The sequence below is a fragment of the Falco naumanni genome, chromosome Z, assembly GCF_017639655.2.
Source record: "Falco naumanni isolate bFalNau1 chromosome Z, bFalNau1.pat, whole genome shotgun sequence".
Lineage (NCBI taxonomy): Eukaryota > Metazoa > Chordata > Aves > Falconiformes > Falconidae > Falco > Falco naumanni.
Genome location: NC_054080.1, coordinates 15,105,226 through 15,130,375, shown reverse-complemented (window position 1 = coordinate 15,130,375; position 25,150 = coordinate 15,105,226). Strand labels below are relative to the sequence as shown.

The 25,150-nt window shown below is 41.5% G+C and overlaps 1 protein-coding gene across 5 annotated transcripts in view; it reads left to right on the top strand.

The window, feature by feature from the left end:
- MOB3B (MOB kinase activator 3B) overlaps positions 1 to 25,150 on the top strand; it is a 108,389-nt gene that overhangs the window by 44,269 nt on the left and 38,970 nt on the right. For all 5 annotated transcript variants that reach the window (XM_040580177.1, XM_040580173.1, XM_040580178.1 and 2 more), the window contains one exon: positions 752 to 1,360. In XM_040580177.1, coding sequence (XP_040436111.1) covers positions 943 to 1,360 — 418 coding nt within the window. In that variant the 5' untranslated portion in view covers positions 752 to 942. The remainder of the gene's footprint in view (positions 1 to 751; positions 1,361 to 25,150) is intronic.

Below are 25,150 nucleotides of genomic sequence, written 5' to 3'. Positions count from 1 at the left end.
TGTAGAGATGAATAGAGCTGTAAAGAAAGTGGCAGTTTCACCATTGCTTTCTAATCATTCTACACAATCCAACAGAAAATTAGGACCACTACTGAATTCCTGAAAGTGGGTCAAGAAAAGTAGAAATCTCTGTGCAGTTCTGTGGGAACCAGGAATTAGTCCTGTGCAATACTGTAGTTTTCACTCTAACTAGTTTCTATGAGGTTTGCAAAATCAAATAGCTCATTAATTAAAAAAAGATAACAAATACAGAAAAGTCTTGCACAGAGATTTTTTTTCCTATAGAAAAGAGCACTGAAGCTATGGTGAATGCTTAGAGTCACTTTAAGAGCAGTTAGATAAGACTTCTAAATTGTCATATAGTATTTTGTGTACTATATTTATTTATACATTATGTATGGCATGCAACCACTGTAAAAATGCAGCAAAATGAAAAGGTTGATTTAAAAATGATCTAACAATGGGAAGATCATACAAGATTTATTGAATTCCTGTCTTTATGATAACTTAAGAGCCTCTATTTGGGTAGATGATTAAAAAGGACACTTAAGTTAATTCCTTAATACTTTAAAAAATTAGGCACTTTTTTTTTTTATTTTAAATGTTCATCACGTTAGGGGTTGACCAATTTTTAAGGCTAGCTATTTGCTTTTCAGCTCACAATTAGTGGAAAATGATGGTAAAATAGTAATAAAACTGACAGGGCCAGACTAGAATTCACCACTAATGTGTATTGTTTCCATATCCTTAGGGACATGAAGCCTTTTGGGAAGGCTTTCAAGAGGAAGAGTTAGTACACTGCTCTGAAGTTGATACGAGCTTCTCTGAGGAAAACATCAGGGCCTGGAGGACCTGTGATAGGGAGCAGTTGTTTTCAGATACCTGCATTAAATCTCAGCCTTGCTTTTCTGCCACCTGCTGCAGAACAGAAGATTAGCAGACATGTCCATAGCACTCAAGCAAGTCTTTAATAAGGATAAGACTTTCCGCCCAAAACGCAAGTTTGAACCTGGAACCCAGAGGTTTGAACTTCACAAACGAGCGCAGGCCTCTCTGAACTCAGGGGTGGACTTGAAAGCGGCCGTGCAGTTGCCCAGTGGAGAAGACCAAAATGACTGGGTGGCTGTCCATGTTGTTGACTTCTTCAATAGGATCAACCTCATTTATGGAACTGTCTGTGAGTTCTGCACAGAGAGGACCTGCCCAGTGATGTCTGGAGGCCCTAAGTATGAGTACCGGTGGCAGGATGACATGAAGTACAAGAAGCCCACAGCATTGTCAGCACCCCAATATATGAATCTTCTCATGGACTGGATCGAGGTGCAGATCAACAATGAAGATATATTTCCTACCAGTGTAGGTAAGTGCAAGGAAGAAGTCCTAAAGCATAAGCTGCCTTTGATTCTGTGTACTAAGAATGGTCTTTTCCTACCATCATTTTTAGAGATTATTAAGTTTGAGCCTTTGAACAGGAGCTGGGGGAGAGGACAGTGTCTTTCAGGAATAGCCTGAAATGTATGAAATGTTAGCTGTGGCTGCTAGATATTGTGCTTTTTGTTAGCCTAAAATGTTTTCATTCTAGCCATTTGCCCCTGGTAAACCTCTCACGTTGATCACGTCAGCATTGCATTATTAGCTTGTTGAAAGCTAATCAAATTTGTGTTGCTGTGCTGTTTGCCCAGCCACTTAGGCAGATACAGAATGGATGGAAAGCAAAGCCTAATTACATTGGTATCATCCTCTCAGTATGTGTACATCTGTGTTCAGTGCAAGGCAGTAGAGACTAACTTAGTGAATTTTGCCCTCCCCACCTTTTGATTTCCCATTCAAAACTGATGAATTGGGAAGTGAATTATTCTCGAAGTTTCTGTTTCTAAGACTGTATATAACTAACAAGCTTTGCTATGGTTTAACCAGACAGCCCAAATGAGAGAGCTGTTAAGGGCAGCACAATATTCCTTTTATAATACTACCAGCTTTCCTGAAGAGTGGGGCAAGTAAGTGAAATTATCTTTGCTGGTATAGTTTCTTCTGGGTAAGGACAACTTTGCAAGAGTGCATTGTGTAGTGTAGACAGCCTAAATCTTTATCTGTGGCTGCAGGTAATAAAAAAAAAAAGACAGGATGTTATATCTCTGGAGATGTCAGTGTAATTATGTAATTTTTAGCAATCTTAGTTAAGGACTCCTGATTCGATTCTTCTAGGGGGGAAGGCTGGGAGCTTGCTGGAAGAAATCTGAGGTATTATGTATAAATACTTGGTCCAGATGAGTAACAAATAAGAAGAATGCTCATACGTTACAATTACTTCAGCCCCATATTTTGCATTTTATATGCAGCTAGGGCTGGCTGCTAATTAGTAGATACATCAAGAGGCTGTGTCTATCAATATTTCCTGACATTTGAAATATCTTATTCTTGGCCTTGGCAGTTATTTGTCAGGATAAACTTGTGGAGCTTTTTTCCCAGTTCCTATCAATTTCTTTTCTACTCTAACAGGTAGAAAGAAGGCATTAACCATATCTTTTAATCTGGACTTTGCCAGCACAGCAAGAAGAAGGAGAATTTCAAAGGAAGCAGTACCATGTATTTTGCGTAGTGAAAAATGGGTTTGATTTCTCAAGCACCTGTTCTTTTATGTTTCTTCAGGGTGAATGATTTTTGGAATTGAAGGTGCAGTGAAATATGTGGGTTTTCTCCATTGGTATGTCTGCGAGCTTTTGTTACATCAGGTTTCCGTCTTGGAGTATATCAGTATTGTTACTCTGCTCTTGCATATGCAGAAAATGTGTTCTGTCTATGAGCATGGGGAGCAGGTAACACACTGGCATGCTGATGGGCTTTACTGAACCAACAATCTGTAACACACAAGCTTTTAGCTCTAGGTATTCCCCCCTTATGTTTGTATTAAGGTATATCTGGAGGAACTTTTATCCTGAAGGCTTACCTATTGTCATCCTAAGAATGGAATCAGTAAATGCCCTCGGTCTACCAGTTTTCTCCTCCCAGCAGCTCCTGCTGTTGTACATCAAATCAAATCTGAAGAAGCTGAGGAACAGGAAAGACCTGTGATCTCTAGAATGGGGCTGGACTCTGATACAAGTCAGAACAGGAATGCTTAATGTATGTGAAAAAATCTTTCACTCTGAATTGACTTAGAGGAGGGGGAAGAGTCTGCATGAGCCTTTATGGAGTGCTGGATTGCACCATGGTTGTATTACAGACTGGGATGTCTGGGCAGTCCTGCAGAGAGATTTTATAAATACCCTTTGGGGCATTATTCCATAGAACAGCACTTGCATCTATATTCTGCTCTCCCCTCATCTTGAGCCTTTGTTGCAGATACCATAGTGTGCACCTGCACACTTTTCGTTATCTTCTTGTCTCACCCATTTGTGGTATGAAACTGTTAGTAAAATTGTTTGAATGGCTTAGATTTTACAATTCAGAAACAGATGTGTACTGTGTTGGATTTGGCGTTCTGGGTACCTCTTTTCAGCAAGTCCTTGATTAGGCACCCAGAATTGTAAAGGGAAGTTTGTGTCTATTCTTCGGTAAGTTAGTTTTCTCTCAAGGGAATCTTTCTGATTTATTTGCACACCAATTCTCTATCCATAAAATGGAAATTATACTGCCTGCCAGCCTGTCTGAGTATTGCTCGTAAAGATGTTGAATGAAATGCAGTTATTCAGCATGTGTATTGTTACATGTTTTGCTTTTCACAATTGATCAGAGAATCTTTGTAATTGTGTTGGGTACTGTTTGTTCTTATCTGTCTGCAGCAGCCTTTGTTTAGATGCACCATTAGTATTAATGCAAACCGCTATTTTCATTTAGAGAAATTAATGACAGTGAAAATGGTGATTGTTCATTCTTCAGAGAAGTTGGAATCAGTCTTGGAAGATGATATACTCAGATGTGAAACAAAACAGACTTAGAGATGTCCTTACTAATAGTGCAAGAGTTTTGGAGCACTGAGTGGCTGTAACGTAAAGAGGATAATTTGTTGCTTTGAGTCTGTGTAGGATGTGATCTCAGAGAATTGTTCTGGAAAAAATGTATGTCCAGTGCATGGGGATTGAGGCTGACCCTTTCATTAGCAAACGAGTTTGGTGAAGAGACTGAAGACATTCCAGAGTGGGATTCATAGGCGCTGTCCACAGAAATTTGAACATTTTTCTCAGCTTAATCCTATTAAACTTGCCTTATTTCGTTTGACATATCTCGTGTGAACTGTCTGAAAAGGGATTTCAAGAGCTGTGATTAAGCACAGCTTTCATTGAGAAGCTACTTTCAAGGAAAATCATTTCAGAATAGGGATAGCCAGGCTTGGTGGGCTTTTCTTGTGTGTGGTATTGTTGTTCCTCTGTGGTGTAAAAAAAACATAAATTCAATAGAGTTATAAATTGTTATGGATGTTGCATTTAACCCTCTCAATGTTTACATTGGCACGATGACCTCTGGCCACTTACCAGTGCTGTCTCCTCTATGATTTACTCCAGTTATTCTGGTCTATTCATTTGCTGGTAGAGATCCTCTTTTCTTCCAGCCAGTCTCCTACTAATACTGAACTGGCTGGCAGAAGAAAAGGGAGTTGATATGGGAACAGAAGAGCTGTCAAGGATTGTCTACAGGTGACAGAAAGAGGTACTGAATACTTAGGAGCATGTCTTTGTATACCAAAGCTTTAAGGACTGTCTCTGTAAAATGGCCTCACAGCCTGCAGAGGATTTTAGACATGATAAATCTTTGTCCTTATTTCCATTATTCTGAATTTCCTTTATCCATTTTAGTGGATTTAAGGAATGTAAGAGTCTGACAGCTCTGGAGACAAGTTCTGTATGTAACCACAGAAACACTGTGACCTGTCTCAGCCCTAAGTGGGAATGCAGGAACAGAACAGAAGAGAGTTCACTCCGTTTGCCTGCTCAGGCCACTGTGGTGAAGCTATTCATATTAGCTCCCAGCATGAATTTTTGTAGTGTGCTGGAGTTTTATTTAGCTTTAGGGTAAATTCTTTTTCCTCAGTAAATAGTAGTTGCTGTTCTAGGCACCTAGTGGTCTCACTATTTAAACAGCTTTCAAGGGATGTATTTCCCAGGCTCATATGGACAACATAAATACTCCATAGTCTCACAAGTACCTTTTCTTTCCCTCCCCTACTTTTTTTTTTTTTTTTAATCTCTCTGCTTTTTGGTAAACAGACTGAAGAAATCATGTGGAACAGGAAGCAGTGGATCCTTGGGACAGCTGCAATTTTTGGTGAACTCCACTTGTCAGCTTTCACAGTATATGTTTGGGTAATGTCAAAAAAGGAGCTAAGAAAGCAAGCAGCTGTCCGCTACTGTGTTCCCTTCAGACCCTGATTCTCAAATGACAGATTCAGTTGGTTTAGGTTTTTTCTCCTCATTGCAGCTTCAAACAGGGTATAATTCTGTCTTGTTTGGATTTTCAGTGAATTGAATGTTTTGTTCTGTTGTAAGTGTTACTGAGAAAGATATAGATATATATATATATATATATATATATATAAAGGCACAGGGGATTATTTCATTTATTCTAATCTGACCTCCAGTGTAACATAGGCCAGAGAACATCACCACGTGATTTCTTCATGAGGTCCATAGTTTGAAATAAGAAGACATTTAGAAGACAGAGTTCTGCTGAAATAAACTAGAACATGAACTTCCTTTCTGACTTGATGTAACAAAAAAATTTTCCCAGTAAGTTCAATAAAGCAGTTGAGAGAGGGCCCAGAGAGGTTATGCTGTCTCCGTCCTTTGGGATTTTCAAGACCAGGCTGGAAAAAGCCCTGAGCAACCTGGTCTGATGTGATAGAAGGCTGGAATGCAGGCCTCCCAAAATCTGTGCCAGCCTGAATTTTTTATCCTGTGATTCTTAATTGTAATTTCAGCACTGACAGGCTGCTTCCGGAACAACAGCTAAATTGATTAGAAACTGCTTAAGCAGTTTAAGAAGCTACAATTCAGCATTTAATGGAAGTACAAAGTCACTTCTAAGCTAACTCTTCTAACGTCTGACTAGTTACTTCTAACTTCTAATTAGAGTCTTTATAGAGGAGAATTTCAAAGGTTATTAAGTTACTGTAATCAAATAGCCTAGATATGGCCAATGAAAATGAAAACATACTTTTGAAGTGTTTAAAGCCTAGGACTTTGTCTGACACAATAATGCATATTTAGAAATACACTGCCTGGTCCATGCTTAACCAGTAAATTTTGGTAGCTGATAGCTTCAGAGTTTTTGCACAAAGCATGTGTGTGACACTACTTCCAAAGAGGAGCCCAGTATGTCACCAAAATGAATCCAAAAAAGCAGACCAAGACTCTGGAGGGCTCTTGTGGATATGATTCAAAACAACCACTAAATGAATAACTACACTTTTTCAATTGTTTCTTAATAATATTGTGGCACAATTTTCTGGGTCTCTAGCCAGTAATAAAAGTTACCACTTGGGGCACTTTTCTGCAGGAGCAGGGGAGTAGCTGGCTGGTGGGTGTGAATAAAGACTCAACTACTTTTGCTGAGCAAAGGTCTCTTCCTGTAGAAATGCAGGAAGGATGTTTGACATCATTGACTTTGTCTTACAACTTTCCCTGTCTTATTGCTCTTCCAAAGTGTGAGGTCCATGGTGTGGGCCTCATATACTTTTTATTCACTCCTTGCAGCCATTGCAACTGCATCGTCTAGGACGCACCATTACTTCATGCACACACACCCTTCAATAAAAGTGTACAATCTCTACATCTGGTTAATTTCTTTCGTTTTAAGACAAAGCTTTGCCGGGAGCTGAAGGTGGGGCTCAGATTTCTGCATGTTAACTGATCATTCAATCAGCCAGTGGTAGATGTATTTAGCTGTAGGCAACCAACTGAAAACTGTTGTAAATTCCAAACAATCCTTTCAGCTTGATCTTTACACCTGTCACACCAGTGCTGGATCCGGGCTAAAGAAGAATTTTGTTTTGTAAAGCTTATGTTCTTTTCACTGTTGCTGCCCTTCCTTGGTCCCTCTCTTCAGTATGCATGTGCTTGCCAAGAGCTTTAATCTCTTGTGCCAGTGAAATAGAAAGACTTTTGTATTCCTCTATTTCCACATTAAAATTTTAATTCTGTATGTACATATATATATGTTACAACAAAGTTACAGCAGCAGCACAGCTATCCTCTTCGAAAGTTTGGTGTCTTTAAATATGTGTGCTTGGAAAATATCAGATAGATATTTCCAACTAGATTACATGTCAGAGCTTCTTCCTCCTCTCCCCTTTTTCCTGTTCCTTTGGTTCAGGATCTAAACAGATGCTTCTATGTAAACTAAGCTGGCAGATGAGTTAACCCACAAACCTAGTACACTTCAAGAGTACCATCCAAGAAGACTGAAAAAAACTGTGCTGGCCCCATCTGTGTGGTGAGTGATACAGTTTACTAGATTAACTATATATCTGGCCTTTTTAGCGTTAACTTTCTTGCTGACTGATTATACTTTGGAGCAATTTGATTCCCTATTTTTGCATGGTATCTGAAATGCCTTGATTAGTCCAGACATTCTGCTTTTACAAGAATAGGGACAGAAGCTTAGGAGTTGTCTAGACAATCCTCAAGCACAATCATTGTTAACTGACAGGAGACTGCTCCCAAAGCTGTCTTCCCCAGTGCACACTCTTGATCTGATGCTAGATGTGCCATTCAAGGAATATATAGGTCTGCTTCCAGCTCAGACGTATAAATTATCCCATTCTTCACTCTAGTTCTGATAATAATGGAAAATATGTGTGATAGAAAGTAAGTGCAAATTCTTTAGTAAGTGCAAATTTTTTTGTGAGAAAGATTTGGCAGTGCTGAAGGAATGCTGGAGAATGCATATGAGAAGGCTGATGCCTGATATGCCAGGTTTTCCTTATTATGGCAATCATTGAGGGCTAAAAAGCATTTCTACAAACATGTAGAAAAGCAGGTCTCAGCTGCTTTCTTCCATTCTCCACACTACAGAAAAAACCCCAAAGAATAAGAACTTAAGCAGTAGCATTAATGGTGGAGGGAAAGCTCATGGGGAGAGGGATGTGTTAGCTGGCTCTGCAAAGGCTGAAAGGTTTCAGGATCTTTGTTCACCCTAATGCCGCTGTGGGAGGAAGAAAGAAGCATGGAACACCTGCAAGAAGTGGAGTCCCAGGTGGGAACTGGAGTGGTCTATCTTGTAGCTGCTAGGTCCATTGTTCTCAAGGAATGTAGTACTCCAGCACACTGTAATGGCATAAACTGTGGGGCATAAATTAGTCTGTCAGAGAATCTACAACTCCACAATCACAGCTTCTACCCTAATTGAACTGGTGAGCTGGTTTTTTTTAGCTACCATGACTGATGTTGTAGCTTGTTAAGTCTATGGAATACTGGGGCTGAGCTTGTGCCCAACTCAAAAGTCTGGGAAATTCAGTACCTTGAGCATGCTCTGCCATGTGAAGTGGGTTTGTGTGAACTGAGTAGTCTGCATTCCACAGTGTTGCATACATTCCTTTCCCTGATGACAAGTAGAAAAGCTCCTTTTTTGAAACCTTATAAAACAGACTTTGTCTGATGTGCTGCAAGCAGAATATATGTAGGAGAACCATTTACCGATTATAGTGACTTTGCTGGTTCATGTTTTGGAACTCAAGCGAAATAAGATACACAAGTATCAGCTTTCTTAGTGGCTACTTTTTTGCCTACGTTTATTGTATCCAATTGAAGTTTTTATTTCAGCTCAGAAATACTGTAGAAAATTTATGATAGTCCATACTCCCTTAAAGTATTTCCACCTTTAAGGTCAACCTTTTGAGGATGACAGTGGTAGTTTCAGGGCATGTGTTATGCAGAATCTACCCATGGGAAAAGACATAGGTCAATGGGGTCTTCAGCTGCTCCAGACCTTGGTGACAATCATCAGAATAAATCAGAATAAAGTGTGGTCATAGAGATATGAAAATAAGATAATTTAGTACAATCTCTGTTTAACTTCACTGTGGAATGGCTGGAGTGCTATAGTGGTATGGTTCTAAGGAAAGTTCTTGAAAGCCTAAAGCAAGGACAAGGTCTTTGCTTCAGCCGGACGTATATGCACCAACACTGTCTTTAAGTTTGGCCACCACCTGCTTTCAAATAGAATGTTTGCCTTCTAGATTCACATACTGTATGTAAACAGAGCATACTTAGAAACCTTCACAGCGGAAATGCCTTCTATGCTTCATGCCAAGGCCAGCCCTCTGGTTTCCCAGACCCTGGAGGCAAGAGAGGAAGTCTGAAGAAAGGAAGACTTACCCTTGATCAAGGACGATCATGTTAGAGATCACTGAAGCAAACCCGACACCCATGGATCCATGGGCCCTGATGGGAAGCACTCCCAAGGGCTGAGGGAGCTGGCAGATGTTATTGCCAAGCCACTCTCCATCATCTTTGAAAGGTCAGTGAGAACCTGAGAGGTGCCTGAGGACAGGAGGAAAGTCAATGTCACTCCACACTTCACAAAGTTCAAGAAGGACCCAGGAAACTATAGGCTAGTCAGCCTCTTCTCCATCCATGGAAAGGTGATTTAACAGCTCAGCCTGGAGGTCATCTCCAAGCATGGGGAGGAAAAGAAGGTTGTCAGGAACAGTCACATGGATTCACCAAGGGGAAGTCATGCCTGACCAGACTAATAGCCTTCTGTGGGAATGACTGGCTGGGTAGATGAGGGGAGGATGATGTCTACCTTGACCTCAGCAAACCTTTTGACGCTGTGTCCCACAACATCCTCATAGGTGAGCTCAGGAAGCGTGTGTTAGATGAGGGGACAGTGAGGTCTGGACTGAGAACTGGCTGAATGGCAGAGCTCAGAGGGTTGTGACCAGCAGCACAGAGTCTGGCTGGAGGCTGGTAGCTTGCCGTGTTCCCCAGGGGTCATTGCTGGGTCCAGTCTTGTTCAACTTCTTCATGCATGACCTGGATGAAGGGACAGAGCGCACCCCCAGCAAGTTGCTGATGATACAAAGCCGGGAGGAGTGGCTGACAGACCAGAAGGCTGCGCTGCCATCCAGCGAGACCTGGACAGGCTGGGGAGTTGGCAGAGAGGAACCTGATGAAGTTCAGGAAAGGCAAGTGTAGGGTCCTGCATGTTGGGAGGAACAACCACAATAAGCTAGTACAGAGCAACAACCCCTAGTATAGGCTAGGGGTTGACCTGCTGGAAGGCAGCTCTGTGGAGCAGGACCTGGGAGTGCAGGTGGACAGCGAGGTGCCCATGGGCCAGCAGTGTGCCCTGGTGGCCAATAGAGCCAGTGGGATCCTGGGGGGCATTGGGAGGAGCATGGCCAGCAGGTGGAGGGAGGTGATCCTGCCCTCTGCCCTGTCCTGGTGAGGCCCCATCTGGAGTGCTGTGCCCAGTGCTGGGCTACCCAGTTCGAGAGAGACAGGGAACTGCTGGAGAGGGTTCAGCAGAGGGCTGCAAAGATGATGAGGGGACCGGAACATCTCCCTTGTGAGGACAGGCTGAGAGAGCTGGGCCTGTTCAGCCTGGAGAAGAGAAGGCTGAGAAGGGATCTTATCCATACATATAAATATCTCAAGGGCAGGTGTCAAGAGCTGCACCTCAAATCCTGTGTTCAGGTCTGGGCCCCTCTCTGCAAGAGGGACGTAGAGGGGCTGCAGCGTGTCCAGAGACGGGCAGCAGGGCTGGGGAAGGGGCTGGGGCACAGGTCTTGTGGGGAGCCGCTGAGGGGGCTGGGGGTGTTTAGTCTGGAGAAAAGGAGTCTTGAGTACGCCTTATACCTGAAAGGAGGTTGTAGCAAGGTGAGTGTTTGTCTATTCTCCCAAGTAGCCACAGGAGAAGAGGAAATGTCTTCAGATTGCACTATAGGAGGTTTAGATTGGGAAACAGGAAAAAATTTTACTTTTTAACAGTTATCAAGCACTAGAACAGGCTGCCCAGGGAAGTGGTTGTGTCACCATCCTTGGTGTGTCCTAGTGGTTTACTTGGCAGTGCTAGGTTAATGGTTGGAGTCTGACCTTAAGGGTCTTTTCCAACCTAAATTATTCTATTATTCTTTATTTTTTAAATGCAAACCCAGCAATTTCACATAATTTGAAACATCTCTAAGCACAGCATTCACCCTGACAATGTCGCAGAGAAAACCATCAAACTTTCTCATCACCATTATCTGTCAAGTGTGATTAAGTCACTTGTGTGCTTCCATTAAAGACAACTGTAGTAGCATATTGCTTGGAGAAAAAAAATTCAGCAGGAGATTATGGGAGGAAAATTTATTCCCAGAGATAAGCTGTTTAACGTGGCTCCTAGCAGATTAGTTTGAGCACTGTCTTCAGCTGAACACTCACTGGTAGTGCTGCACATGACATGACTAGCTCTTGTCAACTTGGCTGCATCTTACATTTTATCTTTTCTTTGTAAGTGGTTTTGCATGTGTTTACATTGGAAAAAGCCATACTAAAAAAGTGAAAGCTGGGACAATGATGGTTCCGAAGGGAGTTTATTTCAGAGTCTCAGAGTGCCTCCACTTTAACTTTGTGGTTGTTGGGTTCACCATTTCTGTGGTATGTGGGACACTCTGGTCCCTCACTCAGGGGACTGTCAATACTTGATGCCTTAGCTATTCAGTACCTTGAAGAAAACAGCTTGAAAACTTGACTCATGATCTGGAATAAGGTAGCTGTATCCCTTCCACTATATTGATTCTTAAGATGGTAAGAGGCCTGGTACCTTGACAGGGAACAGGCATAAAGTTTTTTGGGGGTTGGTTTTTTGGGAGTTTTTTGGGGTTGGTTTTTTTTTTGAAAATGTAAGTTGGTGCAACCTAGAACAGAAGCATATAAGGTTGTTTAGGAGGCAGAGAACAAAAAAGCATAAGTCAGTCTTTGCATTATTCAGGAAAACATGCATTTTGTTAGAACAACTTTTCTACAGTATACTCAAACCTCCTGCTTTTTCACCAACCCTTTGCCCTCACAGACTGGACCAAGGCTTATAGTTTCTGTTCCACAAAACTGTTAAGAGCCATTCAGCCATTCATTAAAATGGAACACATACAAGCCTGATTATGTTCTACATTCAAGAAAAGCTGAGTTACTCTTGAAAGCGGGTTCAAGTCATCATTGGCTCAGTAATGGAGAAGAGTTTGCTAGTATCTTTTGTCATAGCTACCAAGCCACCATTGCCACATAGGATTCACAATTGGTGGTCTCTGTTCAACTGAAGCAAGCCTAGCATTAGCCTAGCAGAAAGAATGGAGATTAGTAAGGTGGGGATTGGGTCTAAAGTTGACCCTTAAATCATATGATCCTAACTTTTTTCTTTTTTTTTTTTAAACACTGGAGTGGTTTTTTTGAAAAAAAAACACCTGCAAAGACTTTGGGTTTATGTACAGCTCACTAATTATTTATTAGGTATCATAATTCAGCCAGTTTGCATGCAGTGGCCTTAAAAGTAATTGATCAAACCCTGTTCTATTACATATATTACATTATACATAGGTGTGAATCTAGTATGATACGAATCAGTATGAACACCAGTTATCAGAATTCCTTCATGTTCAAGCCAATACACTTATTTTGCTTAATAGTCATGCTTAGTAGTAACATAAAGCATCCTTCTTACTTTTACTGATACTTGTGTACTGAGGGTCATAAAGGATCTTTGCTAAGAACATGTATAACAAGAATAGACCTTACTTTACATTGTCTCACCATCATGTAGTATACCTCATTGCTTTTCATCTAGTTAAATCAGGCATGTCCTGCTAATGCCAGCTAGCATCCAACAGTGTTAAAGCAAGAAATACTCCATTAAATGGTTTGGGAGGGTACGCTAATATTAGTTAGTGATACTGTTGTAAAATTTTTTTTCATTTTGTGTTTCTGTAATGAGGAAGGCATTTTTAAATAGATAATTGTTTTCCTGTCCAAAATGGGGGGTGAGTGCAGAATTGTTCATATTAGCCAATTGTGCTGTAATACCCCCAAAACATGTTTTCTGTACTATCCTGGCTAATGGAAGCTTCAAAAAGTAAGCAGCACAAAATAAGTTTTTGAAGTGTGTTTTTGTGTGTATAGATGCACACTGAGTGGTAGAAAATAAAGTAACCAAAAACACTTAACAACAGGACAGAAACAGATACTGGTCAGCTTATGGCCCATGCTCCGATGGAGTGTATGTGTCCTCTAATTCTAGAAAATTAGAAGCTTTGGTAGGTTGTTCCTTTCTGTGCTTCTGTGGGTGTACCCAAGCAGGGGTAAAATACTGTCTTGCACCTTTGTTAATGTCCTGGAGAATTCCAAGCAAAAGTTGTTAAGTACTTGCTGTTGACCTTCCACAGCTGCAATGCAAACACTTAGATAAATATGACCAACACAAGGCATGCCTGTAGCTGGTGAGTGAAGGATTTTTTTCCTTGATAATTCTAAGCTGTGTTTTTCAGTCCACTGGTGTGTGCAAGCTTGTCTTTTTATGTGACTTGCTTGCTTTCCCTAAAACAACTGTCCTGTGGCTGTACTTGTGTCATGTAAAATTTCACATGTTCATGTTTTTTAAGCACTGCAGAACTCCATCAAGTCTCCCATCTGCCCTCAAGATATCTCTATGCAGCATTGTTACCCCTGCAAAATTCTACTTAATATATGAGTTTTGGAACTGCACAGATATACAACAGAAGCTGGAATTTCTTTGATGTTCTCTTTCATTATCCTCTTAACATATGTAGCCACTGGCATAATTTTTTGTCTTTTTATTCCCCATAAACTGGACAGTTTTGACTGGAACCCATCAGCCAACAAAGTCCAAGAACTGCTTGCAGTGAAACAGGAAACAAAATATGCATCCTGCATATGCCTTTTGGCATTTGAAGCCAAAAGCTGAAGGCCAGTCTTATCAGTGTAGCTGTGACAGGACAAGCTCTTGTCCTGCAAAGAGATCTGATGAGTCACAGAAGTAATGTGAAATAGTTAAGATAACTATTAGCTACTAGTCGTGTGGACAGAACTGGCTAAGCAGTCTTAATTAAAGCAACAAACTTCCCTTCTCTGCCATTGATGGTTAATGTAGCTTCCATGTACCTAAGCAGTGTACTGTGAGATGCCAGACAGCTCTTGTTGTGCTGTAACTCACATTAACAACAGGGTCCCCAGAGGAAGGCTCTGCAGCCTGACAGTCATTCTTGTGCTGAGTTGTAAGCCCTGTGTCATGAGGATGAACCACTCATACAGTAAAAATTATTTGGTTATAGTAGACTATGTGCCAAAGAACTTATAGGTGCAGCATATGGACTGTGGAAATATCAAACAACTTTCTGATACTGTTTGTGTGAGACCTAAAGTCTTGTGGTTACACAAGGTCTAAATTGTTCCATTTTCCATGAAGACTGACTCAAGACGCTCTTCAGCAGATGATGCACCACTGTAGTTTGTGCCTCCACACGCAAATGGATACAGGAATTTCCTAAAACACAGATCTTGTTAGTGTTTCATGAGTCTCCCTTTTCAAAAATTTCACTTGGAAAATCCTCTGAGCCATGCCTTAGAGTCCTTGGAATAGGGGGTAAATGCAGGTTGTGGTACTGGGTGGGTGACTGTTTTGTATGACTGAGCAGAAAACCCCACTTACAGCAAAGTAAATTATTAGAAAAGACCTGACAAATGCTTAGAGCATCTCAGCAACACAGTATGGAGTGAAACAGGCTTTACTGACAGTGCTAACACAGAGGATTTTTTTCTTCTTTCCACCTCACAGTGAGTCACATTTGAGGAACACCACGGGGGCTGTGTCTTTTCATATGCTCGAAAATATACAGTGGAAACTTGTATTTCCTTCTCATAACATGAATCATTAGCACTTTGACTCATGAGAAACAAAAGGAAGGTTGCCGAGACATCTGGAATCAGAGATGATCAAGAAGGGAATAATCAAAGTCTGTTAATAGTTAGAAGGGGAAAGGGAGGATAAGGAACAGCTGCCTTTGAAAGACAGAACTCTCATCTGGATACGAAAAGAAATACCTTTTCTTTTAAGGAGCAGATGTTTCAGCTGCGAAACATTATAGTTTACTAATAAATGTATACTGTCAACATTCGCATGGTGAAATAATGGGTACTGTTTGTACAGCATCAGCTCTAACCATCCTTAATAGAAAGAATTCAGCCATCTAATAGACAAATCCCTAAAGCTTGAAGCTGTAGTACTCAACAATGGAGACACTTCCAAATCACATGCTGAATGACATCAGACCTTTTAAAAAAGTGCCAGTGAATATTTGCACATTAAAACAATACATCTGTTTAGAATTTATGTGCTCTAAAATTAGTTGCATACCATGGCTGCCTTTCCCGTGGAGTTCTAGGGCTTGGTTTTGGTTTTTGGTTTTGGGGGTTTTTTTAAGATCTAATTGTTGAAGAGCCTTATAAAGCAATATTAATGAATTTTAATATTTCATTTGTCAAATAAGACACCAAAGCTCAGGTAATCGAAGTAGTCTACATAATATATGAGTACTTATTCAGATAGGAAATTGTGAGTAGAAGTGATTTTTCCTGGATTACGCAGTGGTTCATTGGTGCATCCAGAAACAGGTGATGTCAGTGATTCCAAAAACACTCTTGATCTGTTCCCAAACCCCTAGAGTTGTGTATGCATGTGGAGTGAACAAAATGAAAACTGAAAGGCTTTAGAAAGACCCCAATCCCATGCACTTCTTGCCCTCTAAGAGAATGCTTGACAGAGTTTCTGGAGGAATTCAATTGTAGATCAAACAGAGAAAGATTTTGCCTAGTGTTTATTCAGGACCCACAAGATTACAGTGTTTTGAATATTTGATTCCAGATCCATGGCTTTTGAGCATATGATTTGCAGAAGAAAGACTGTGAAGTTCAAAGCAAGGATTCATTCAGCCCAATAGAGGATGTCTATGGGAGAAGACTGTAAGAAAAGGGGAAGGTGCTGTTTCCCACCTTCCAGCAATCCACATGGTGGATATTGTCTCAGAGGTGGCAGAACATTTTTTGATCTGGGGGATTCTGGCAAGAATGAGTATCTCACAAATGGCAGTCCCGCTGTTTTATCTTCATGGTGACTCCGCATTCTGCTCATTTCAGTTTCTACTGGTTTGGGCTGCATTGAGAATTTCTGCCCATAAATTTTCCTTGTGAAGAAAAGAGCAGTTGGAAAGTTTGAGCTAAAAATACATCCTTCTGTTCTCTTTTGAACTGAAAATCAAGGATCTAAAACTTTATGCCCATTTTATCATTTATCATTTACACCTGCAGTACCTTTAAATACTTTATAAATTGTCTTTGGACAGCCATAATTTAAAATCTTTATGTCACACTAGCTGTCACATGCAGACTCCAAATTTCTGAATAAAAATCAGTTCTCATTTTAGTATTCAGGTTGTGTTATAACTTGAACTAGCTGATTACCAGTTAACTAACAGTACGTATTTTTGCTGCAGAGATTACACAAACATTTGTAACTCTCCCAAGGCACAGCAACAGATGTCAAGAAAAAAACCAACACAAACCCAACAGTAATTTAATTGCCTTCTGAGATACCAACAGCAGCAAAGGAGGGGAAGGGGGGAACCCCAGAACTGAAGCTTGTTAACACAAAGAAATTGGGGTTATTCACTCATGTGGGCTTTGCCACTGGGACTGTGATAAAATTTAGTTTTGCATAGTCCATTCCCACTGCCGACAATTGTGTTGCAGGACACTGAGGACTTAAGTTTGAACTGCAGCTGCTTGCACATGAGCTGAGAAGCTGTACAGTAAAGCAAGTGATGATGTAAATATTCAAGATGAAAAAATTGTCACATGGAATGTAGCCTTCAGCTAAAATGAAGGATTTCCTTGTTATCTCTCCTGTCATCTGCCCAAGCTTATCCTTGCATGTCTCCTATTGTGAGAGCTCAGCTGTTAAGGCACACAAAACTTCTTTTTATTCTATTGAACATCTTAAGTTCTCCTTTAAATGACATCTAGAAGTCTTTGCATTCTCAGGGTAAATGCTGGTGACAATGCGACCTTCCTTGATTTTTTTTGAGCAGGCTTTTCTTTATAGGAATTTTATAGGGCTACTTTACAAAAGTTATGTTTGTTGTATCAGGATCTTGTTTTGTTGGTAATGCAACTTCCCTGACATTTTTTATCATCAGGTTGGGTTTTGTAAATATGGTGGGAACAGACAAATGTCATTGACTTCCAGTCAGTTTTCTGAATCTAAAATCTGAATCTTTTATAAAGTCTTTCTAAGACAAACTGATTCTATATGGCATAGCTGGGAACATTAAGCTAATGATTTTTTGTCATTGGAAGTAGTTCAAAGTATGTAGGCCAAAACAGAGGAATAGAGAGAAAACCCCAGTTCTTCCCAGCAGCTGCAGTCTGTATTCACTGCTTAGACAAAGCTGCCCTAAAGCTCTGGGAAAGTTTCTTCAGCAGGTGGGATCCTCAGGCACGCACCACTACCACTGTAGTGCACCAGTCCCAGTTAAGGGAGGGTATAGCATGGGACAACAAAACTGAACTTCGGCTTTGGAAAAGAGGTCTGTGTCAGGCAGCTGCAGAGACCCTGCAAAAAATTAGAGCCAGCTTTGAAAGCCATTTCATCTCTTGCTTTACCCTGCAATCCAACCCACAAAAGTCACCTAAAACAGCAACAGCTAATGAACTGTACCTGCCTTTCAGCATCATGGGGATGTGGAGCTATGGAGGCCACCCGTGGAATCAGAGGTCTCATTAAAGCACTGTTCCTTCAGAATTCAGAGTGCCCATTTTTTTTAATAGTTTGACTTTTGGAGTCTTATATTTTCAAACTGAGCAACTCCTTTTCAGTCTTATTACAAGTTGCGTATTGTGATAATGTAAACTGTCACCTGCTAAGTTTCTGGCCTTAAACTACTGAATAGACAGTTACAAATTTTTCCACTGATAACTTTCACTCTTCCAGCAATGAAAAAACACTGTTCAGTGTCAGTCATATTCTGCCTTCATCAAGGTACACAAAAACCTTGCTAAGCATGTACTGAAGTTATCTGCACCCCTGAATCTGCTACCAGTCTCCAGGCTGTGCTGATGGTCTGAAGTGGAAGTGAACGTGCATTCCTTTCTTGCTGTTGGGGAAGGACTTGGTCTCTGAACCTGTCAAGATACCAATATTCTGTTATGGTGTGGCCTAGGTCTGGTACTGTAAGCTAGTCTGTCAAAGTACTCCTGCAGCAGTTGTAACCCCTCCAAGTGGGAGTTGTACAGTACAGCTTGAGGCTGGCAGATGGGAACAGGCCTCTTCACCTCCTAATGTGGTCACGTTTAAATAGTTCCCCTAGCAGCTCCAGTGTAAAGGGGTTCCTTAAGGGCTGTGAGTGCAGCATGGTAAGACAGCGAGCACTCTGGCCTTCATCCCGGCACTTGGAGCTGTACTGGACAGAATTACAGAATCACAGAGTAATTTAGGCTGGAAGAGACTTCTTGAGATCATCTAATCCAACATGCCTGCTCAATGAAGGATCACGTAGAGCAGGTTGTCCAGTCCATGGATGGAGACTCTGCAACCTTTCTGGGCAACCTGTTGCAGTGTTTGACCACCCTTGCAGCAAAAAAGTGTTTTCTTTGGGTCAGGCAGTATTTTATGTCTTTTTATTTTGTGTCTGTTTCCTCTTGTCCTGTCAACGGACACTATGGAGAAGAATCTGCCCTCTCATCTCCACTCCCTCCCATAAGGTATGTATACACCTTCTTGTATAGTCTTCTCCATAGTGAAGAGTCCTACCTCTCAACCATTCCTCATACGAGACATGTTCCAGTTTCTTTGTCACCTTTGTGACACTGCACTGGACTCAGTTCTGTTAAGTCTATGTCTTTATTCTACTGGGGAGCCCAGAACTGGACCTAGCACCTGTGGCCTCACCAGGGCTAAGCAGGGGATGAATCACCTCTTTTGACCTGTTGCCAATGCTTTTCCTAATGTAGTCCCAGATACCGTTGCCCTTTTTTGCTGTTAGGGTGTATTGCTGACTTACAGTCAGCTTGGTCTGCCAGAACCCAAAGGTCCTTCTCCGCAGAGCTGCTTTCCAGACACTCAGCCCCTGGAGTGTACTGGTGCCTGGGCTGTTCCTCCTCGGGGGCAGGACTGTTCATTTACCCTTGTTGAACTTGGTGGGATTTCTCTCTGCCTGTTTTTCCAGCCTGTAGGTTTCTCTGAACAGTGGCACACATATCTGGTGTACCAGCCCCTCCTCCCAGACTTGTATGGTCTGCAAACTTCCTGAGGGTGCACTCTGACCCGCCACCCAGATCATTAATGAGAATACTGAACGGTGTTTGCCCTGGTATTGAGCCCTGAGTCATAAGTCACAGCTAGTGACTTGCTTCTGACTGGACTTTGTGCCACTGGTAACAACCCTCTGGGCCCACTAGTTCAGCCTGTTTTCAGTTCACATTACTGTCCATTTGTCTAGCCCATACTTTCTCATCTTGTCTATGATGATGTTAGAAGGTATGGTGACCTCGCTGGAGTGAAGGTAAAGAACATCAGCTGCTCTCCCCATTGTCTGCCTAGCTGTTGACCTCATTATAAAGGCCATCAAGTTGGACAAGTGTGGTTTTCCTCTTGTAAATTCGTGCTGACTACTCCCAATCAGCTTCTTGTCCTTCATCTATTTGGAAATGCTGTTCAGGCAGATTTTCTCCCAGCACTTTCCCAGAACTGAGGTGAGGCAGACTGGCCTAGAGATCTCCACATCTTTCCACTTGCCCTTCATCAAAATAGGAATGACATTTGCTTTCTCCCAGTTTCCAGGAATGTCCCCCAGTCACCATAACCTTTCAAAGGTAATCAAGAGTGGCCTTGCAGTGACAGTTCCCTCAGCATTTGTGGGTGCATCCCTTCTTTTTTTTTTTTTTTTATTTCCCTCCCCCTGCCATACTTACCCTCTTTTCTCAGGGGCCTTGAATTTCTGAAGGCCAATCTTATTAGCAAAGACTGAGCCCAGGAAGGCATTCAGTACCCTGTCCTTTTTTATATTGTTTATCACCAGTTCCTGTGCCCCATCCAGCAGCAGACCCATATGTTCCTTAGTTTTCCTTTTGCTGTTTATGTACTTGTAAAATCCTTTATTGTTGCTGTTCACATGCCTTCCCAGGTTCAACTCAGTAAGGAGCAACTTCCTCATCCATGCAGGCCTCCTGCAACATTTGCTTGATTTCCTACTTGTCAGGTCAGACCTTTCTTGAGCTCAGAGACGGTGATCCTTGATTACCAGCCAGCCCTACTGGACCCTTCTACCCAGTCTCTGAAGAAGTTGAAATGTGCTTTTGTGTAATCTAAGGCTGTCATCTTGATTTTTGCCTGCCTATCTCTTCTTAGGATCCTGACCTCCACCACCTGATGGTCACTCCAGCCAAGGCTGCCTCCGGCTTTCACGTCCCCCATTAGTTCTTCCTCCTTCATTAACTATGAAGTCTGGCAGAGGACCTTTCCTTGCTGGCTCCTCTACTACATGTGCCAGGAGGCTGCAGTGCACTCAAGAAGTCTCCTGGATTGCTTGAGCCCTGCTGGACTGTTCTTCCAGCAGGTATTAGAGGGGTTAAAGTTCCTCTTCGGGACCAGAAGGCCTTATGCACTTTTTCCTGAGCAGGCAGTCTATAGCATTGATGTGGTTTAACTGCAGCCAGCAACTAAGTGCCATGCAACCATGCGAACCACGTGCTCACTCCAGCCCCCACCCACCCCCTCTGGTGGGATGGGGAGGAGAATTGGGAAAAGAAAAAAACAGTAGGTTGAGATAAGAATAGTTTAATACCTGAAATAAAGTAAAATATACTAATACTAATAATGATAATGATAATTATAATGAGATGGGAGATAACAAAAAGAGAAAGAAAAAGATAAGTCAAGAAAAAAAGAAACCAAACCTGAAGTGATACACAATACAATTGCTCAGCACCTGCTGACCAATACCCAGCCAGTCCATGAGCAGTGATCCCACCCCTCCCCTGGCCAAGTCCCCCCTGTTTATATGCTGAGCGTGATGTCCATGGTATGGAGTATCCCTTTGGCCAGTTGGGGTCAGCTGTCCTGGCTGTGTCCCCTCCCAGCTTCTTGTGCCCCTCCAGCCTTCTCACTGGCATAGCAACATGAGAAGCTGGAAAGTCCTTGACTTAGTATAAAGACTACTTAGCAACAGCCAAAAACAGTGTGTTAACACTATTCTCATACTAAATACAAAACACAGCACTGTACCAGCTACTAGGAAGAAAAAGAAACTGTCTCAGCTGAAACCAGGACAAGCAGATACCCTCCACAACAGTGCCCATGTTGGTCTGCCCCCAAATCTTGACACAGAAGCTCTTGAATGACTCCTGACCTGTCCCAAGACAGAACTCTCTGCATTCCCAGTGCTCTCACAAAGTGTGTCACTCCCCTCCTCACCTCCAGTTGTATCCACCAATGTTTATAACGTGGTCACTTAGAACAAGTATTGCTGTTTCTAGTGTGTCTTTTAGATTAAGTTTTGTGTATAATGATAGATAGCAAACTAGCCTGAAATAGACCCTGCCAAAATGTTCCTTGCTGTAACTGGTGGATGGCAGCCCAACTCTTTCAAAGCCCCTTGGGATAGCAGATGGCGTAGCTGACAGATTCAGAAGTGCCTGGACCAGTGCTGGGGGACACAGGCAGGTGACTTTCTGGTGAGGGATAACAGAAGGTGTAGGAAACAAAATCAGTTTCCATAAAAACTCCCAAGAGTTATGCACTTTTATTTGTTCACAAAATGTTTCTTGAATGATAAACCAGTTTCTTGTAGGCAAAGAGAAAAAGACGGGATGGAAACGTAGACTATGAATCAAGGCTGATTACAAAAAGTCTAGGATATTGAAGATCAGGCTTACTAGTTACAGATTATAATGAAAATTCACATAAAACTGTATTCTGATTTTCATAATATTTGTCTCTTCTTGAATAAAATGAAGAGTATCTGTCTTGTTTGTGTTTTGGCACAGTTTGGCTGCTGCATATCCCCAGCATTTTCCTCTGTAACATCTGTATTCATCTGGTCTAGATTTAATCACCCATGCAGGAGTTCAAAACTGTTAACTTCCACCATCAGTCCTGTTCCCCTGGGACTGAAGTTTTGACTTATAACCTATTTGTCAGAATATGATCCCAAAAAGGCAAGTAGTTTGTCTTCTCATGTGAACATCCAGTATCCTTTGCTGAGCAAAGTGGACACTGCTTTTTTTTTTAACTTTCTATTGTTAATTCCCGGTGACTGAGACAGACAAAGAAATGAGCATGACAACTCTCAGCTGCAGGCTCCAGCTGCTAATTCAACCAACCAGCATCTGCTGGCTTTGGCAGATGGTTCTTTCTTAGCACTACATCTTTAATGGTCCACTTCCCCTTGTTGGCCAGGGACAAGCTGTAAAATTACCTAATGGTACTTAAAGACACCTATTAAACTTTCCATCTGCGTACCGCATTTGAATTCCACACACTGCCTTGTTACTAACATGTTTTTCCCAGGGGAGACATACACAGAGCTTCCGATCTATATTTCAGTTGGGTTTGAACATCATCTGCCTTTTGAATTTATTTTTTTTTTTTTTAAGCAGAAGCGCAAAACTCTCTGAGTGTTTACTTCTAGCTTTGATGGTCTCAAAGGAAAAAAGAAGAGCTTGGAGTAGCTTTTTAAATCTCAGAAGTTAATGATTGGAGCATGTCAGTTTGTGCATGCCAGAAATGACAGATTCTTTGAAGAAAAATTGCTTTCTGGATGCTTGGAATGTATAAAAGGCAGCACACAAATCAGGGCAATGGACAGTCTCTGAGTATAAGGCTATACTTAGCATTAGCTTCCAGCAGTGTGGTAAAACTTTACTGCCTGAAAGGATAAAGGGTAGTAGGAAAGTTGTAAGTTTTCTGCAATCTGGAAAGTGGGAGTAGCTGTTCCAAAAGCTTTTTACACCGAGAGCACAGATTAGTTCTCAGTGATGCAATACACCTGTGCACTAAGTTGAAATAGCAGAAAATGGTTGAACTGCCACGGTTGACTGAGTGTGAATAACTGCCAAAGGAAATCAAGCAGGCCAAGGGATTATTAATGGGTGAGCTAACAGAATAAGGAGCAACAAGCCAGAGACAGTAAGATGTACTCCAGCTTCAATGGCAACTGAAATTGGTCTTTTCTTCACAGAAAGATCTAACCATTCCTGTTAATGAGGTGTTGCTGCATGGAATGGAACAATTAACTTTCCTACTATTGCTTTACTTTAGGAATTAGGTATTCAGTGTTATCCTATGGGTCTGTCTTGCTGGTGTTTTGTTTTGTCCCTTGAATCAGTTAACCCAAACTTTAGTTTTTTATTGGTGAAATCCATCTCCTTCATTACTTTTCATGTCTGTATTCATCTCCCTCTCCTCACACCCTGTATTTTTTCATGTGAGCCTTTCCCAGCTGTATTATTACATTTGGACAATGGTTTGGGTGACTGGTTATGATAATGTTGGTACGTTGCTGTAGCCAACAGAAAGTTTCAAAAAACAATGTCTACTTTCAGGTGACCCATCATCACACAGTCATTTTCTTTTGTACATTAGTTTGTCTTCTCTGGAAAATTTGTTTCAGGGTGACTTGATTTTCTTTGACTCATTTTTGGTGCCTTGTCATATAAATTATCTCAATTTACCTCCTGTGTAGAGGGTTTTTTCTGTTTGTTTTGTTTTTTAAGAACACTTGTTAATTGAAGAACACTGTATATGAAGGGTTTTCCCTGACTAGTCCTTGTTCTTTATCATTTTTTATGATTCCCTGCGAAAAAAGTGGTCTCTTGGTCATGATACAATTATGATACTTGCATACTAAAAGATACTTTGCAATGTTGAGACTGCAAGTGATAAATGAATAAAATATTGGCTAGAAAAGGAAGCAAAGGGTGAGAGCAAGTAGTCAAATTCTTCCCCTGTGGAACTGAAGAAAGTCAACAGCAGAGTTCTGCAGCCTAACATGCTGGAACTTTGATTGCTTAATATATTCATAGGTAAGCTGGAAAAAAGCATGAGCAATGAAGTGATAACATTTGCTGATCTTCTGAAGCTATTCAAGGTAGCAGGACAGGGACTGACTGAAGACTGCAGAAGGCAGTGCTGTGAGACAATAACTGAGCAATAAAAAAGCAGATACAGCTCGGTATAGAAAAGTAAGAAGTGATGCATGTGGGAAAACTGTTTGGGTTGCTGTGAAGAATTATCACCTTTGAGGAGACTGTTACCATGCGGATTAAGAAACAGTTCAATGTCAATCAAATGTTAAGAATTACTAGGAAATAAATTGGAAGCAAAACAAAACCCATAATTATGCAGTTATGTAAATCCGTGTTTCTCCCGCACCTTTTTGCAGTTCTCATTGCAGAGAATATGATGTTAAAACTCTAAAAGTTTCAGAGAGGGCAACAAGGATGAGCAAAGGTACAGAAATACCTCTGCATTAGGAACAGAGGAGCTGACTTATTAGACATGTCTCCATGGAAAAGAGGTGAGGTGATGAGTAGAATATGGGGCAGATGTGGCAGACAAGTTTTGCCTGTTTACTGCGTCTTCCAACCCAAGAACTCACCAGGGAGAGTAAGGCATACAAGAAACACGGTGTTGGGCAGACTGCAGAGCACCTTGCCAAAGAAAGCTGTAACTGGAAAAACAGATGGAGTTAAGGGGTATCTGGAGAGGCAGTTTGAAGAGAGATCCTTTGCAGGCTACTGAATAGACAAGCTGCAGTAGGCACAGCAAATCACTTGAGCAGAAAGTGATCAAAGGCAAGGAGGGCATTAGGAGAAAGCATCATATATAGAATACTAGTCTGAACCAGAACAATAGTTTTCCTGTTATTTTTGAAGTAAATTGCTGAGCTTTCGTTAAGTCCTTTGGACGTAATGTATTTGCCTCTGCATCTAATTTGGTTTGAACAAACACCTAGAAACAAATGGAAGGAACATACCCCAAGCAGCTGCTGTTCTGAGTGGTCCATTGTGCCCTTCTGACAGACAGTGCCTTCCCTTGCGTCCTGCTAATGATCCAGTACCCCAGCTGCTACACTTCTTAGCACATTACAGTAAACCAACTCTGATTT